At 37.6% G+C, this 17,729-nt stretch overlaps 1 protein-coding gene across 1 annotated transcript in view; it reads left to right on the forward strand.

The window, feature by feature from the left end:
- The window catches only part of LOC150089496 (dynein beta chain, ciliary-like), a 1,205,440-nt gene that overhangs the window by 329,907 nt on the left and 857,804 nt on the right, over window positions 1-17,729 (forward strand). The window contains 2 exon segments of the mRNA XM_090390004.1: window positions 4,320-4,712; window positions 16,194-16,799. Of these exon segments, the coding sequence (XP_090246130.1) occupies window positions 4,320-4,712; window positions 16,194-16,799 (999 nt within the window).

Raw genomic sequence — 17,729 nt, forward strand, 5'->3', positions numbered from 1 at the left:
TTGGTCCACTTGATATTGATGGGTCAAGTGTTGATGATCCTGCTCAGGTAGCTAACAAACTAAATGAATATTTTGCATCGACATTCACACATGAGGAGTTATTCAGCGAGGGGAATGCCAGAGGTGTATTCAACTCTAGCAGTAAGCTACAGAATCTTGAAATAACTGGGAGTAAAGTGGAGGAGAAACTGTTGAAGATAAACACAAGAAAGGCACCCGGGGTGGATGGGATCTATCCAGTTATATTAAAGGAGGCAGCAAAGGAAGTAAGCAAACCCTTAGCCATAATTATGAGAGCTTTCTTGGACTCAGGGGAGGTACCCATAGACTGGAAATGTGCAAATGTGACCCCAATTCACAAAGGAGGATCAAAGGCTGACACAAGTAATTATAGACCTGTGAGCTTAACTTCTGTTCCAGGAAAATTAATGGAGGCACTGGTTAAAGAAGCACTGCAGGATCATTTAGACAAGACTTCAGTTATAGCTCAGACACAGCATGGTTTTGTTAAGGGGAAGTCTTGCCTGACCAACTTGATTGGATACTATGATGCAGTCACAAAAGAACTGGATGCAGGGAATAACTTTGATATTATATACTTGGATCTTAGAAAGGCTTTTGATACTGTTGCACATGGAAGACTGCTACACAAATTGGAGCAGTGTGACATTGGAGGCAAATTGCTGCTATGGATAAAGGGGTGGTTGAGGGGGAGAAGACAGAGAGTGGTAATCAATGGACACTGCTCATCGTGGACTGATGTTATTAGTGGAGTCCCTCAGGGCTCAGTGTTGGGTCCATTATTGTTTTCTGTATTTATAAATGATATTGATGATGGTATATCGGGCTTAATGTCCAAGTTTGCAGACGATACAAAGGTTGGCAGGGTTGTCAAGGACACTACTGACACTATGCTGCTGCAACAGGATCTGGAAAGGTTGAGCAGATGGGCTTCGAGGTGGCAAATGAAGTTTAACATTGACAAATGTAAAGTACTACACATGGGAAACAGCAACCCCAGAGCAACGTATCAACTCTGTGGTACAACACTGACAGTGGTAGAGAATGAAAGGGACTTGGGGTGGTTGTGCAGGCAGATATGAAGTTCTCTGAGCAGTGCAGACGGGCTGCAAGATTAGCTCATGGAGTATTGTCAATGATATATAGGAATTTTTCCAGCAGGGATAAGGAGGTGATTATTCCATTGTATAAGGCGATGGTCAGGCCACACCTAGAGTACTGCATACAGGTCTGGAGGCCTCATTTCAAGAAGGATGTAGAGCTGCTGGAACGAGTACAGAGAAGGGCAACAAGATTAGTGAATGGAACAAAGGGGTGCTCTTACGAAGAAAGGCTTAAGTTTTGCAAATTACAGTGTCTGGAGACTAGGCACCAGCGAGGTGATCTGATAGAGGTGTATAAAGCCTTGAATGGTTTAAGCATACTCAATGCTGATGGGATTCTTCCTCTAGCTCAGAAAAATCACCTGAGAAGGCATAAATTCAAATTGAGGAAAGACAGATGTAGGATAGACGTGCGGAAATTTGCCTTTAGCCAGCGGGTGGTTGGTTGGTGGAACAGACTTCCATCCCTTGTGGTGGAGGTTGATAGCCTAAATAAGTTTAAGGCTCAGCTGGACAGGTATTTTGAACGAACAGAGGGGTGAAGTGGAAGTGTTTTTTTTTTTTTTTTTTTTTTGGCTGATGCTGCATAAGCTTGCTTTCTTGCATCAAATGCCTCTACTAATGCTAATGCTAACGGCACATCCACACCCACCAGAAAATGTTTACCAGCTGAAGATGGTGCTGACAGAGGAATGGACGATGTTACTGCAAGAACTTATCAACAACATTGTTCTAAGTATGGACAGGCAGTGCAAAGCCTGCATCGACATTAGGGATGGCCACCTCTTCCCTTTGTTCCATCTTTGGCAGTGATGCATCTGTATCATGGCAGCCAGTGCTATATTGCCATTTTTGAATAAGGTCCTTCTGTACCGTTTTGTTTCTGTTGTTGTGTCAGTGTTGTTTCCTTCATCATTTCTGTAACTCATGAGGTTCCTTTGGTATGCTTTTCCCATATCCAGGCCACTCCTATGAGTAAACTTGACTGGTCCTTAAGTTTTGCACACCAGTGTATATTGCATAGAAAGGAGAGGTGGAATAGAACCAGTGTAGAACCAGGATAGGTGGAATAGAACCAGCATGTCAGTGACAAAAGTTATGATATTGTGTAACTTCATTGTGTAACAGTTATTATCTTTTAAGGGTGAAAAGGTTTGTACACATTGGTACTAATTATATTAAAAAATACGAAATTTGAGGATTTAGTTAACAGCTATAGGGCAAAGTTAAGGAAAAACTCTGATTGGGATTTAATTTGAAAGTGTTTGGAATTTTAGTAGTAAAAGAGTATGTGTTAAGAACCTTTTCAATCATTTTGGCCTGGGAGAGATTGTGCAAGAGTGGGAAAATTTAAACTCATGGAGAAAAATTTCCTCAGCATGGTCTGTGCTTGTTATCAGGCAAGACTGCTTTTACAGGGATAGGACACACTTAAATAGAAAGGGTGCAAGAATATTTGCTGATACTGTCAAGGCAGTGTTAGATGGATTTTACAGAATGGGTTTGTTCAGGGAGAGATCTTGTCTAACCAATCTTGATTACCTACTATGATACAGAGGAACTGGATGCAAAAAATAATTTTGATATCGTGTACTTAGATTTCAGTTTTGATACTGTTCCAAAAGAAAGAATTCTGTACAAATTGTAATAATGTGGTATTAGGGACAATTACTTCTGTGAATAAAGTGATGGTTGAGTGGCTCCCCTTGGGCTTGTTAAATTAATAAATTTATACATCAATAAATTCTACAGGAAAGAAAAATGTCAAGAAAAACATTACTCTAAGAAAAATCCCAAGTAGGGTGGCCAAGCACTGAATCCTGAGAGACTCCCCTCAGGATTCAGTACTTGGTTCTTTATTGTTTTCAGTATTTATTTACAATATTCATAAAGTCATTTCAAGCTTAATGTTTAAGTTTGCAGATGATAAAAAGGTTTGCAGAATGGTTAATGAGAGGAATCAAGGTGTGCTGCTGCGAGAGAGAAAAATTGGAAGGTGTGCTGAGAAGTAGCATTTGAGATTTAACATTAATAATGCACTGCCAAGAGTGTCAGAAATCACACAACAACCACTTGAGTGTTGCCACACTCAAGGTGGTTGAGAATTAAAACTACCTAGGGTTAATTACAGAGAACATGAAGGTCTCTGGACGATACAAACAGGCTGCTTGGACATCTCATGAGAGTAATGTACAGGAATTTTCATATATTACTTATGTGGGTAATATGCAGCAATTTTTCCACCAGTGGTTTGCAACTTTTTTTGATCATATATCTATTTTTGGAATACCGTGTCCTGCTCTGGAGAGGGGGGAGGGAGGAGGGAGGGAGGGAGAGAGAGAGAGAGAGAGAGAGAGAGAGAGAGAGAGAGAGAGAGAGAGAGAGAGAAAATAAGAAAATACACATCTTGAAAAGTTTGAGAGATGAATGACTTAGGGCCAGAATAGCAAGGGGTCATTCCATTGCTCTTCTCCACATATGCATGATGGCAAAATTTTAAAATTGAAATGAGACAAAAACTAGTTGCTAGTAGGGAACATAAATACAAGCTTATTGGGGGGAAATGACTAGTCTGGATTGCAAGTAACCACTAGAATAAACTGCTTTCCTGGTGGTTGAGGTTGACAGTCTAGTGAAATTTTAAGAGGCAACTGGATCAGTACCTTAGATATATATATATATATATATATATATATATATATATATATTTTTTTTTTTTTTTTTGGTAGGTACAGTATAAAGCTGGCTTGCTTCCATCTTTTGGCTTTTACTAATACTAGTCTATAGATATATGGTTTCTACAGTGTGTGTGATTCCTTAATTAAAATTTTTGAATGAAAATGGACAACCCAACTTCCTTGATCTTATCTAAATGAACAGGAACCATGATAAATATGTACATTAACAAAGAAAGAATTTTAAGTAATCATATTGTTTTTTTTTCCATAGAATTCATTGTGAATGCTTTAAGAACAGCTTCCAGTATTTTTTTACCATTTATATATTTTTGGTATAATAATTTTTTAAAATTTAAAGTTAATTTTATGTTAGTTAATTAATTGGTCACCAATTTGTGGTGGTGGATCACCTACTGATTGATTCACAGGTCACAGGTTGCTGACCATTTTTTTGAATGGTTTTTATTGGCTTGCTATTTCGATATTTCTCATTTTAACATCTTCTTGCTTTGAACAGATAGATGGATTTGAAGTGATGTATCATGAAGTAGAAGATACAAAAAATGCTACCCTGGTGAACAGTTGGTTTCAGATAGACCTACAATATTTTAAACAAGCTCTTTTGAATACAATAAAAAAGTGGAGCTTGTGCTTTAAGCAATGCCTTTTAGACCATGTAACAAGTAAGTTGGATGATCTAGAGCAATTTATTAATCAGACTGATGAAGGGCTAAATTATCCAGTAGTAGAAGGAGACTCTGACAGTTTAGTTACAGTCATGGGACATATTCAAGCAGTAAAGGAAAGGAAAAAAGCAACAGATGCAATGTTTGAACCCCTTCAGCAGTCTGTTGAAATGCTTCTGTCATATGGACAAGAGATTGCTGAGAAAATTCACATGCAGTTACAGGTAAGTAGATGTCTAATATGATTAATATAAATGAAAAAGTTTTTAAAAGTGTAATATTATGCATTAATATTACTCACCTTCTAAGATTCTGTAGTCTTAATGGTAGTAAAATTACTTTGTTCTTGCTAGTGAGATGAAATTATTCATAATTATTTCTGTTTTAATTTTATTTAAAAAAATTATGCACAATGGACTTCCACTCATTCAGCATTAACAGATATTAAGAGTATGTGAATAAATCCAGAATTACATTTTCTAATTGAGGAAACAATAAATAAAAAAAAAAGTAAAGAATTCCATCTGTAATTAAAAAATAGTAAAAATGCCAAATTCAAATCCAGTGTCAAGATACTCCTTGATATTGGACTTGAATTTCTGTAGATTATAATTTTCAGGAGATTCATAGAGAGGAAAGGTATTCAAAAGGAACAAATAGAAAGGACAAATGAAGTGTAGGAGGAAAAGTTAGTTCAGTGAGTTTGGAGTCAAAAAGCAAATAAAAATTGACTAATCAAGGCACATATTTAGATTATCCACCTAAAAAAAAGAAGTGGCAATTAATTTAGAAGAACAGTGCCCATGAAATTATCTGTAGAAGGCATGTAGTAAAAGCTACACTTTGTGTGATAGAGTGGGGGGGGGAAAGAGAGAGAGAGAGAGAGAGAGAGAGAGAGAGAGAGAGAGAGAGAGAGAGAGAGAGAGAGAGAGATGAAAGTCCAAGCCTCAGTGCCCAATTACTGAGACTAAGGCTTGGTTTTATGTTCAACTTAGGGACAAATACCATTATACACAGGCCTGCCTATATATTTTTTAAATTGTATAGCTACTGGCTTCTCATCAGCTGGTGGTGTCCTCTATTAGAAAACATATTCACCTGAAATATTTCCCTGCAGTAGTATTGTAGAATGGAGAGTGGTCAATAATATAATTAAACCGATTACCCTCTTTTGGATAGAGTCTAGGCACTTCAGAGAAGTTTTTTTTTTTTTAGAGGTGCTATTCTAGATGTAGATGTGGGAACAGTATTCCATTGTACATAAGTACATAATTGGTATTTGCCATATGGAGGCAGGAAGCCCTAGGCTTCTGCTGCATCAAAAAAATAAAATAATAAACTAATAAAGAAAGAAATAATAAAATAATAAATTTCCATTTATTCTCTAGACAGCTGAGGCCAAAAGAGTTTATAAATTCATTGTGATTGCATACATATAAAATTATTAAGGGAAACCTGATTTTCAATATCACAGTCATGATGGGGATCATGTATTTTTTGTGACAGTGTTTAGGCTTGAATCTAAAATCCATGCAAACTAATTACTGGACCAGTGTCTGTGGTTCAGTAATTAGTTTGTCAGTGGTTAGCATATATAGCCATAAATGAAACCCTTCTTATTTTTTACATTCTTCGCATGGATGTTGATTCAGCTGACCTTTGAATTTCTCATGCTGTCAATAGCCTAAACTATCCACAAATATAACTTATTTCAATAATTTATAACCTATTAGCTAAAAAGAAAGCTCTATATTTCATGCTATATCTCTTCCCCCATAATTTGAATTTATACACCCTATTAATATCTAGCATCATTTATAACCATGAAACTTTACCTTGATTCATTTTACTGTCCCCTCTTAGAGCCTTATAGACCTCAGTGAGATATCCTCTATGGAACTCAGTTACCAAGAATTGTAGCTCACATTTTTCTGTACAGGCATCCTTTTTGCTGATTTTATCAAATTTGTTGCCTATCTCTGAACCTTTTTGAGAAACTCAAATTTATTAGATATGGTCTCCATACTTGGGCACAATACTCAAAAGTGCAGTCTCACTATTGCCTTATATAGTGGGATTATGTCCCCCTTAACTCTAAAAGCAAATGTCTGATAAATCACTGATGATGCCATGGCCAGTCTTTGTATCACCTGCCTTCACTGCATGGGAAACTTCATAGATAGTAACCTCCAAATTTCTCTCTCTCTCTCCCCCCCCTTGCTCCCTCCCTCCCTTCCTTTCCCTCTACACTTTAATGCAACTATTCCTATTGTAAAAGCCATCTTGGGATTGTTATTTCTCCAGTCTAAAACCTGGAGCATTAAAACATCATTCAGTCATGCTGTGTTTCAGAATATCATTTATATTGAGATACCTCTATATTGTATTTTATTATTATTATTATTATTATTATTATTAACATTATTATTATTATTAACATTATTATTATTATTAACCATATGGTGCAAGGAAGCCTGAGGCTTATTCAAGCCAAAAAAACATTTTTTTCTGAATTACCCCGAGAGAGAAGTAGAAGGGAATCACCAAGAAAAGGAAGAATGATGATATCCGGCTCAGGACCCTGGGTGTGCCAAGCCCATACTCACCTGGTGTGAGCCCCTGGGATCTCTTTTATTATTTTCAATACACCTGAGGTTGGAACTGACTGGACTGCAGTTACTTGCTTCTCTTTTAGAACTGCCTTTATGGAATGGTGATGCTTTGATACTTCTCTATTCCAGTGGATCCTTTCCAGAATACGGTGACCTAATGATTAATTGTAATGGTTCAATGCAATTTCGTGCTTCCTTTCTCTCAAAGTTTCTGGTTATATGTAGCAGTAGTAATCGAGGCATGTGATACAAGAAAGCAAGTTTATGTAGCATCCGCCCAAAAAAAAAAAAAAAAAAAAACATTTCGCACATCCATTCCTTCTAAATTAGTCAAGTTTCTCCTTGGATTTATTTAAGCTATCAGCTTCCAGAACGACAAAGATGGAAGTTTTTTCAGCAATCAATATGTGCTGACTAAAGTCAAATTTCTGCACATCTATTCTATAACTATCTTTCCTCAATTTCAATTTATGCCCCCTCAGTTCATAATCTGAGCAAGACAAAGAATCCCATCACAATTGAGCCTGCTCAACCAATTCAAAGCCTTATACAGCTCAATCAGATCACCCAGCAGATGCACTAGTCTCCAAACGCTGCAATTTGCACAACTTAAGCCTTTCTTGGTAAGACCACCCTTTCATTCCTCCACACCAATCTTGTTGCCTTTCTCTGTACTCGCACAAGCAACTCTACATCCTTCCTAAAATGAGCCCTCCAGACCTGTATGTAGTATTCAAGGCATGGCCTGATCATTGCTTTATACAAAAGGATAATCACCTCCTTTTCCCTACTAGCAGAATTCCTGTATATCATTGACAATACCCCATGACCTGCTCTGGCAGCTTGTCTACACTGCTCAGAAAATTTCATATCTGCCTGCACAATTACTTTCAGATCTTTTTCATTTTCTACCACCCTAAGTGCAGTACCACACAGTTGGTATGTTTCACTGCGCTTACTTCTGCCCATATGCTGTACTTTGCATTTGTTAATTTTAAACTTCAGTTGCCCCTTCTCAGCCCATTTGCACAAATTTTCTAGATCCTGTTGCAGTTGCACACTGCCATTACTGTCATTAACAACCCTGCCAACCTTTGTATCAACTGCAGTCTTCAACATTAAGCCTGATATACCTTCATCAATATCAGTGATAAATATACAAAACAACAGCAGGCCCAACACCAAACTCTGTGGGACTCCACTAATAACATTAGTCCACAAAGAGCAGTGTCCATTGATTATCACTCTCTGTCTTCTCCCACTCATCTGCCCTTTAATCCATTGTAGCAGATTACTGTTAATACCATACTGCTCCAATTTGTACAGTAGACTTCTGTGTGCAACAGTGTCAAAAGATTTCCTGAAATCCAAGTATGTGATATCAAAATTATTTTTTGCATCCAGTTCCTTTGTAACCACATCATAGTATCCAATCAAATTTTGTCACACAAGGCTTTCCCTTAACAAACCCAAGCTATTTCTGAATTATTACTTCAGCCTTGTCTAGATGAACCTGCAATGGATCGTTAACCAGTGACTCCATTATTTTCCCCAGAACAGAAGTTAAACTAACAGGTCTATATTTACGGCACCCTATGAACCCCCATTGTGAATTGGGGATACATTCACATATCTCCAGTCTATGGGGGACCTCTCCTGAATCTAAGGATTCTCTCATGGCTAAGGGTTTTCTTACTTCCCTTGCTGCCTCCTTCAATATAACTGGATGGATTCCATCTGCACCAGGTGCATTTTTTAACTTCAACAATTTCTCCTCCACTTTGCTCTCCATTATTACAAAATCATTTAGCTACCTGTTAGAGTTTAGGAAACTTCTGTCCTCCCCCTTACAGACTTCCTCATGTGTGAATGTAGATGCAAAATATTCATTCAGTTTGTCGGCTATCTGAGCATGATCATCAAGTGGACCAATCTGATTCATCCTCTTCCCTCTAGAGTTTACATAAGTAAAGAAGTCTTTGTTGTTTTTCTTTGCATCCTTTGCCAAGGATTTCTCATAATCAGCCTTCGCTTGCCTAACCTCCTTTGTGATTTGATTACAGAGTAGCTTATATCTGCCGTAGGCTTCTGTGTCGGTCGATTTTTTTATATGCATCCCATTATTTTACAAGCGTCACATCCTACTCTTAATGTCATTAGTGCCAAGTGTACAACAATATCACCCTTTGTGCCCTTAATAGAGATATCTGCTCTACGTCATCAACTTTTGTCCTTGACAGACATATCATGGTCCTATTCCACCGATCTTTTTGATGTGAAAACATCTTTAGCTGCACATACTAAATTTCAGAACTGAAGTAAAACCAATTTGTCATGATTTTGCAACACAGAAATGACATCAATGATAGAAATGATGTCATTTCCATGTTTCAACAAACTGGAAATGGCAATTTTGCGACACCAAAATGATGTGACGAAAATTTGTGCCAGAATAGTGAATTCCAAGGGGATAAAAGAGGTGACAATCATTGGTGTCAACAACATCATTTGATGTCATTTCCGGTTTGTCGATCAAATTGGTGAACAAGAAATCACACTTTTGCATTGCAGTGACGTTATTTCCAGTTTGTCGATCAAACTGACAAGCTGTAAATGATGTTTTTGTGATACAAAAATGACGTATTGACAAGGAATGAATGGTGCTTCAAATTCATGTGAAAAGGCATGAATGTTGCTTCAAATCGACACGGTCATTTATCCGTTATTTTCTTGTAACGTGTGTTTGTGAGTTTGATGTTCCTGAAGCCTCACTAAGAGAGACAGACAGACATGAACTTGTCGATAATTGCGATTGTTCTTGCCCAAAGGATCTTTGGGAGTGTTATTTAGCCACAGCAAAATGTGCATGTGTTTGTGTACTACCGCGACAATGTTGAAATTCTGTGCTTGAAAAAGTTGACCATGTAAAATTGACCAAACAGGCTATAACCTTTCAACTGCAATATGTTCGTAATTACATCCATAAGTGGTAATAAATGAACACTTCTCTATGTGCACTAATGTTATTAGTGAAGTCCCCCAGGGTTCAGTGTTGGGTCCATTGTTGTTTTGTGTATTTATCAATGATATCGATGGTGAAAGAGGCTTAATGTCCACGTTTTCAGATGATACAAAGGTTGGCAGGATTGTTAATAACAGTAAAGACAGTATGCTACTGCAACAGGAACTAGAGAAGTTAGGCAGATGGGCTGAGAAATGGCAACTGAAGTTTAACATTGATAAATGCAAAGCAGTGCATAAGCGTAGCAGGAACCCAAGAGAAACATACCAACTGTGTGGTACTACATTTGGGAAAGTGGAGAATGAAAGAGACCTGGGCATAATTGTGCAGTCAGATATGACATTCTCTGAGCAGTGCAGACAGGTTGCCAGAGAAGGTCATGGAGTCTCGCAATGATGTATAGGAAGAGACGAGGGGGTGATTATCTCTTTGTATAAGGAAATGGTCAGGCCACACCTTGCTAGCAGGCAGGGAGGTGATTATCTCTTTGTATAAGGGAATGGTCAGGCCACACCTTGAGTACTGCATACATGTCTGGAAGCCTCATTTTAGGAAGGATGTAGAGTTGCTAGAATGAGTACAAAGAAGAGCAATAAGATTGGTGAGAGGAACAAAAGGGGCTCTTACAAAGAATGACTTATGTTTTGCAAGTTTTCCGGAGACTAGGCACCTGCAAGGGGACCTGATTGAAGTGTACAAGGCCTTGAATGGTTTGAGCAGGCTCAATGCTGATAGGAATCTTCCACTTCCTCAGTTTACAAACCTGAGGGGGGCATTGATTCAAATTGAGAAAAGACAGTTGTATAATAAATAGATGTGCGGAAATTTGCCTTTAGCCAGTGGGTAGTTGATTGCTGGAACAGACTTCCATCTGTTGTTGTAGAAGTTGACAGTTTAAATTAATTTATGGCTCTGCAAAACAAACATTTGGAGTACTGGATGGGTGAATTGGGAAGGTTTTTTTTTTGGCTGATGATGTATAAATTTGCTTTCTTGCATCATATGCCTGAACTAATGCTAATATCAGTGGTGCATCTTTAGCATCTGGTTTCTACCATTTTCGAACAATAGATGATCGCAAATGTAGCATACAGAACACAAATTATTTTTCATAAATACTCTTTCAAACTCTCTATGAGCATTCTTATGTAAATAAAAGTTGGTGTATAAAAAAGGAGCTTGATCATTTAAACTCATCTGCTCCGCAATTGGAGAACTGTTGCATTGTACATAATTAATTCTCAGTTCGGGTACATCATTGTTAGATCGAGTGACATTGCTGGTTGAAGGCACTGCTAAATCCAACACTCGATTTTCTGTTTGTCTTTTATGCAATCTCAGTGGTCTTTGTCATTCTTGCACTCTCATTGCTACCTCCATTTTTATTTTGTTAGGTTTATTATGTTTTTTTGTTTTTGATATTCTCAGTGATGGCAAAGACAGTGCTCTGCATTTGTCTTTGCCATCATTGAAAACAAAGACTACAGTAATGGCACCTCCGTAGCCAGGTGGACAGGAGCAGCAATGCATAGCACATTCTTCTTGATTAGACCGGGGTTCGAGCCCATGACCACCAAATACGGAGGATGAGGAAATGACCACCGCATATCTACCCGAAGCAATATGGCCTTAGTTGCTAATGCTCCTAAAAACCAAACAACAAACAAACAAAGCTATAGCAGTATGGCATTCATTCCCTTTCACTATTCATAAAATTGATAACTTCAGTTCTAGCTGTTCGATTTTAAAACAGTTCTGATTTGCATTAAAGACGTTTTCACTTAAAACATCTTTTATGCTTACAGGGTACACACAGTTTTTTTATACAATTTATTACCCATCTCCCTGACAATGGAGTCACCGACAATAACTAGCTCCTGAGCGACCATTGCATTCTGCCTTGGAGATTGAAGCTGTGTAGAGGGCGCTCTGGTGTTGAGTTGGGCAGCTGTGAGCTTGATGAGTCTCCCACTTTAATACCTTCGAAGGCATCTAACTGACTCTTTAAATTCTCACAGACGCCCATCAGAACACTGAGTTGGTTCCTAATTGCTTGACACTCTGCACCTAGCACACACAAAGACATCCTCCTTGGCTAGATCATGTCCTGTTCCAAAATGGTGCACAAACATTTCACAATTCGCATATTTTTTGAGGCTGTGATGTGTTGGAGAACTGTCCCCCTCGGTTCTCTCCCAAGCCACAGCACTCCAGCTACTTTGCTCTCATTGCTTTGCTGCTGTAGTCTGGGGCATGATTGAATTGATTGAGTACAATGAAAATTAATAAGTTGATCAATTTAATTAATCAGTTCTCAATACTACACTATCTAAGATTTCTAAATGCAATGATACATACTTAGCTATCTAGTTTTGCATTAGCTACCTACTTACCACAATTAAAATTTGAATTCCCTACCACTCACTCTATACTATAACATATATTAAGTAGTAACCTACAAAATATCTATCGAAATTAAAAATAACAAGGGTTACTAGGTCTATAAAGCTACTTATAAAGCATGATATGATATGATATCCAAGTAAATAAGTAAATTTCTTTGAGCTTTAATTTCATGACATCCACTTACAATTACACTCAGCGCCCTCTCAACCTCAGGAGCCTTTCCTGCCTTTAGGTTTGAAAGTATTTCTAATAAACAGTGTTCTGTAATTTCAGTATTGATAATTATATACTGCTTGGCCCAACTTGCACTTTTCTGCTCTGTGAAGATTGAGTCTAAAGTACTTGTTCCATTTATCAGCAACATTAGTTAGGCTACCTACAACTATTCTTTATCCATTGTATAATGGCCTGATCTAATTTATTCTTTTCTTCTTTATGTTCCCATATGTAAATCATTAAGACTTACATGATCCTATTTTTTGCTCTCTTAGCCAGTGATTTCTCATAATCATCTTTGCCTTTGCCAACCTAACCCTTTCTTTGGTAATATTTCAGATTTCTCATATGAACTTACATCTGCTATGGAACTTCTGTACTTTTTATTACTCTGTAGCTAACCTATACCTTCTTTTTTCTGGCTATCGCCATATTCATCCAACATGACATCCACCTTATACAGTACTATATTTTTTTAATGGTACTCATGCATCCATGACTTTTGGACTACTTCATTAAGACTGTCATAGACTTCCTAGACTGTCATAGGCCCCTTTCTGAAATTAAAACCCATGCCTTTACTATTAATTAACAACTACAACTTCTTTCTTCATCATCCAGCTTAGAATTAAAAATAACAAGGGTAACTAGGTCTATAAAGCTACTTATAAAGCATGATATGATATGATAACCAAATAAATAAGTAAATTTCTTTGAGCTTTAATTTCATGACATCCACTTACAATTACACTCAGCGCCCTCTCAACCTCAGGAGCCTTTCCTGCCTTTAGGTTTGAAAGTATTTCTAATAAACAGTGATATACAGGAATTTTTCTAGCAGGGACAGGGATGTGATTATTCCCTTGTATAAGGCATTGGTCAGGCCACACCTTGAGTACTGTATACAGGTCTGGAGGCCTCATTTCAAGAAGGATGTAGAGCTGCTGGAACGAGTACAGAGAAGGGCAACAAGATTAGTGAATGGAACAAAGGGTTGCTCTTACGAAGAAAGGCTTAAGTTTTGCAAATTACAGAGCCTGGAGACTAGGCATCGGCGAGGTGATCTGATAGAGGTGTATAAGGCTTTGAATGGCTTGAGCATGCTCAATGCCGATGGGATTCTTCCTCTTGCTCAGAATAATCACCTGAGAGGGCATAAATTCAAATTGAGGAAGGACGGATGTCGGATAGATGTGCGGAAATTTGCCTTTAGCCAGCGGGCAGTTGGTTTGTGGAATAGACTCCCATCGCTTGTTGTTGAAGTTGATAGCCTAAACAAATTTAAGGCTCAGCTGGACAGGTATTTCGAACGAACGGAGGGGTGAAATGGGAGTAGTGGTTGTTTTTTTTTTTTTTTTTTTTTTTTTTTGGCTGATGCTGAATAAGCTTGCTTTCTTGCATCATATGCCTCTACTAATGCTAATGCTAACTGCATGATTGCTGCCTATTAAGGGTTTCTATAATACATGAAAAACAATGATTAATAGCTTAAATAAATTAATTGCATATACTTGTGTTTACATGAAGATATAATCAATTCTAGAGTAGTACACCAATATGTATGAATTTTTTAGTGTCATAGTGAATCAGTCCTTTGAGATATATCATTTGAAAAACAAAATTGAGAGTGCATACACCAATGAGCCAAAACATTATGACCGCCTACCTAATATGATGTTAGTCCTCCACATGCAGCCAAAACAGCTCGTACCCGGAAAGGCGTGAACACTACTAGATTTCCAAATGTGTCCATGGTTGAGATGCTGCAGATCAGAGTTGCTGTTCCAACACAAACCACAGATTCTCGATGGGATTGATGTCTGGGAAATTTGGAGGCCACAGCAATACCTGGAAGTCTTCCTCATGTTCCGCAAACCAGTATCAAACAATCCGGGCAGTGTGGCATGGCGCACTATCCTGCTGAAAGATGACACTACCAGAGGGGGAAGACCATTGCCATGAAAGGATGTACCTGGTCAGCAATGATGTTTAGGTAGGTGGTAGATGTCAGAGTGCCCCTCATATGGATGACTGGACCCAGGGTATCCTAGCAGAACATTGCCCAAAGCATAACACCACCGGCTTGTTTTCATCCCATGGTGCATCCAGGCACCATCAGTTCCCCAGCTAAACGATGCACACGTACCCAGCCGTCCACATGGTGCAACAGGAAATGTGATTCATCAGACCAGATGACCTTATAATCACTCAAGATCCAGTTTCGATGCTCGTGTGCCCATTGTAGGCACTGTCGCTGGTGAACCATGGTTAGCATGGGCATTTGGAGTGGCGCAGCCACATTTTCAGCAGGGTCCTGTCACCAGCATTCCATTTACAGGCGAAACGTGCCACAGCCACCCTTCTGGTGCCACATACCATCCGGGAGAGCCTTCACTCACCTCAAGCATCGATGAGCCGTGGTTGTTCAACACCTCGCCATCGGTTCATGGGTTTTCCCTCCTTGGACCACTTTCGGTAGGTACTAACCACGGCTGACCGTGAGCTCCCACCAGCCGTGCCATTTCAGATATGCTCTGACCCAGTCATTGGCCATTACAATTTGGTCTTTGTCAAACTCGCTTAAGTCTGCTGTCTTTCCCATCTGAAGAACAAGATTAACACTGATTAACGGAGCTCAATATCATGTGTTTTTTATACTGTGCCCTGACCCATGCCCACACCATGGTTCACCTGCAGTTGCTTCAATTTGCATAACGATTCGCTGGTCATAATGTTTTGACTCATCGGTGTATATGTTATAATGCCAAATTATATGGCCAAATGACTGTGAAGAGTATAGCAAACAACTACAACTATATAGATAAATAAAGTAGGCCACCAGCAAATCAAAATGTCTCTTAATGGATGGATTTTAACTTTCTGGATACTGATTCAAACTTGTGAGGTTGGAGCTAACTAATCAAGTAACAGAACATTTTTAGACTGTTTTCTATATCATGTTAGGGAGGTAACAAAAAGGGGGGAAAAAAAAGCAATTTTTTTATCCTGTTATTGGCAGCGATTCATCATGAATTAAGAATTTTCAAGTAAAGGCACCACTAAGTAGCAGTGATCGTAGTATACTGATGTCAGATTTATTCAAAGCAGTAACAATGGTTAAGGGGAAACGGAATGGATTTTCTTTTTGAAAAAATAATTACTATAGCCTTAGACATTTTATAAACTTTTCAGTTTGCCAAATTGATGTGAAAAGGCAAATACCAAATAGGAAGTGTTTGTGGGGCAGGGGGACATAGTAAATGTTTTTATTTTTTTTAGTGAATAAAAATAGTGGTTTATAAAACCACTATTTTTATTCACTTAATCACACCTAAAATTTCCATGCCATGTGTATTGCAAATCATAATCATATCATAAACTATAAGTAGATTAGCAAAAATGATTTTTAATATTTATTAATATTGTAATTTTTGTTTCCTGTTTTCTAGAAATTACCTGAGATGTGGAATAATACCAAGAAATTATGTGAGGCTGTGAAACATCAAGCATCATCATTACTATCAATAGAGACTGCAGCAATTCGACAAAGAGGGTCAGACTTTGATAATATACAGCTTGAATTTCGTGAAAATTTTCAGAATTCTGTTGTATTTTCATATACATGTGATGATCCTTGTACCATGCTTAAACAGCTTGATGCTGACGTTACACAGATGGAAAAAGAAATGGAAATACTTAAAGATTCTGCAGCTCTCTTTGAAGTTCATATTCCAGAATTTAGAAAGTTAAAGCAATGTAGAAGTGAAGTTAAACTTTTGAAGCAACTTTGGGATTACATATTCAGTGTACAAAGGTCTATTGATGATTGGAAAAAAATTCTATGGATGAAAGTCGATGTCGGACATCTTGAAACTCTGTGTGAAGAATTCTTGCAGACAGTTAAATCCTTTGATAAAGATGTGCGCCAATGGAATGCTTACAGTGAACTTGTGGAAACTATTAACAATCTACTGATTTCTCTTCAAGTTGTTGCAGAGCTCAGAAATCCTGCTATTAGAGAAAGGCATTGGCAACAGCTAACAGAAGTTACTAATGTAAGGAAATGCCATTTTTCAGTTTATTTTAAAAAATCAGTTTATAGAACTTGGATAGTTTGAAAGTATAGTTATCATTAATAGCAAACGAATTATATATAATTTTTTAAGTTATGTAATAAACAGTTAAAAGAAGAGAGTTACTTCTGGAATAAATAAATGGTAAACATTATGAAATATAATTTCTTTTTATGTATTTTTTTTTTAGCAACAGTTATCTTCTCTCTAAGAATGGGTACAAAAATAGGATTTGATACAACTTATTGCATAAAACTGCATAGAGCTATACTTTTAGCTGATAAAAATTAATGTGTAAAGTGAACAACAGTAGCAGTTCAAGTATAATAAACTCGGTTAATATTGTATTAGCAGTGCATTCTGTTAATGACAAAATATTCTGCTGATATTTCAAATTAATAGCATTTTTTATAGCTTCAGCTAATTAATGATGTTAAGTATTATTATAAAAACAAATAAAGGACTGAAAAAAAGGGGCTTTCTGGATTGTAAAGAATAACATCAAAATATTCTTTAAAAAGTCCAGCCAATCAACCCACTGGTATGCAAAAGTAAAATAAAAAAATATTTAGCATTATCATTAATAGAGGCATACAATGCAAGAAAGCAAGCTTATGCAGCATCAGCCAACAAAAAAACCCCTCCCATTTCACCCCTCCATTTGTTCCAAATGCCTGTCCAGCTCAGCATTAAATTTATTTATGCTATCAACTTCTACAACAAAAGATGGAAGTCTGTTCCACCAATAAACTTCTTGCTGGCTAAAGGCAAGTTTCTGCACATCTATTCCACAACTGTCTTTCCTCAGTTTGAATCTGTTCCCCCGCAGGTTCTTAATCTGAGCAAGAGAAAGAATCCCATCAGCATTCAGCTTGCTCAACCCATTCAAAGCCTTATACACCTCAATCAGAT

The sequence above is a fragment of the Mastigoproctus giganteus genome, chromosome 2, assembly GCF_048544385.1.
Source record: "Mastigoproctus giganteus isolate SK-2022 chromosome 2, ASM4854438v1, whole genome shotgun sequence".
NCBI classification, from domain to species: domain Eukaryota; kingdom Metazoa; phylum Arthropoda; class Arachnida; order Uropygi; family Thelyphonidae; genus Mastigoproctus; species Mastigoproctus giganteus.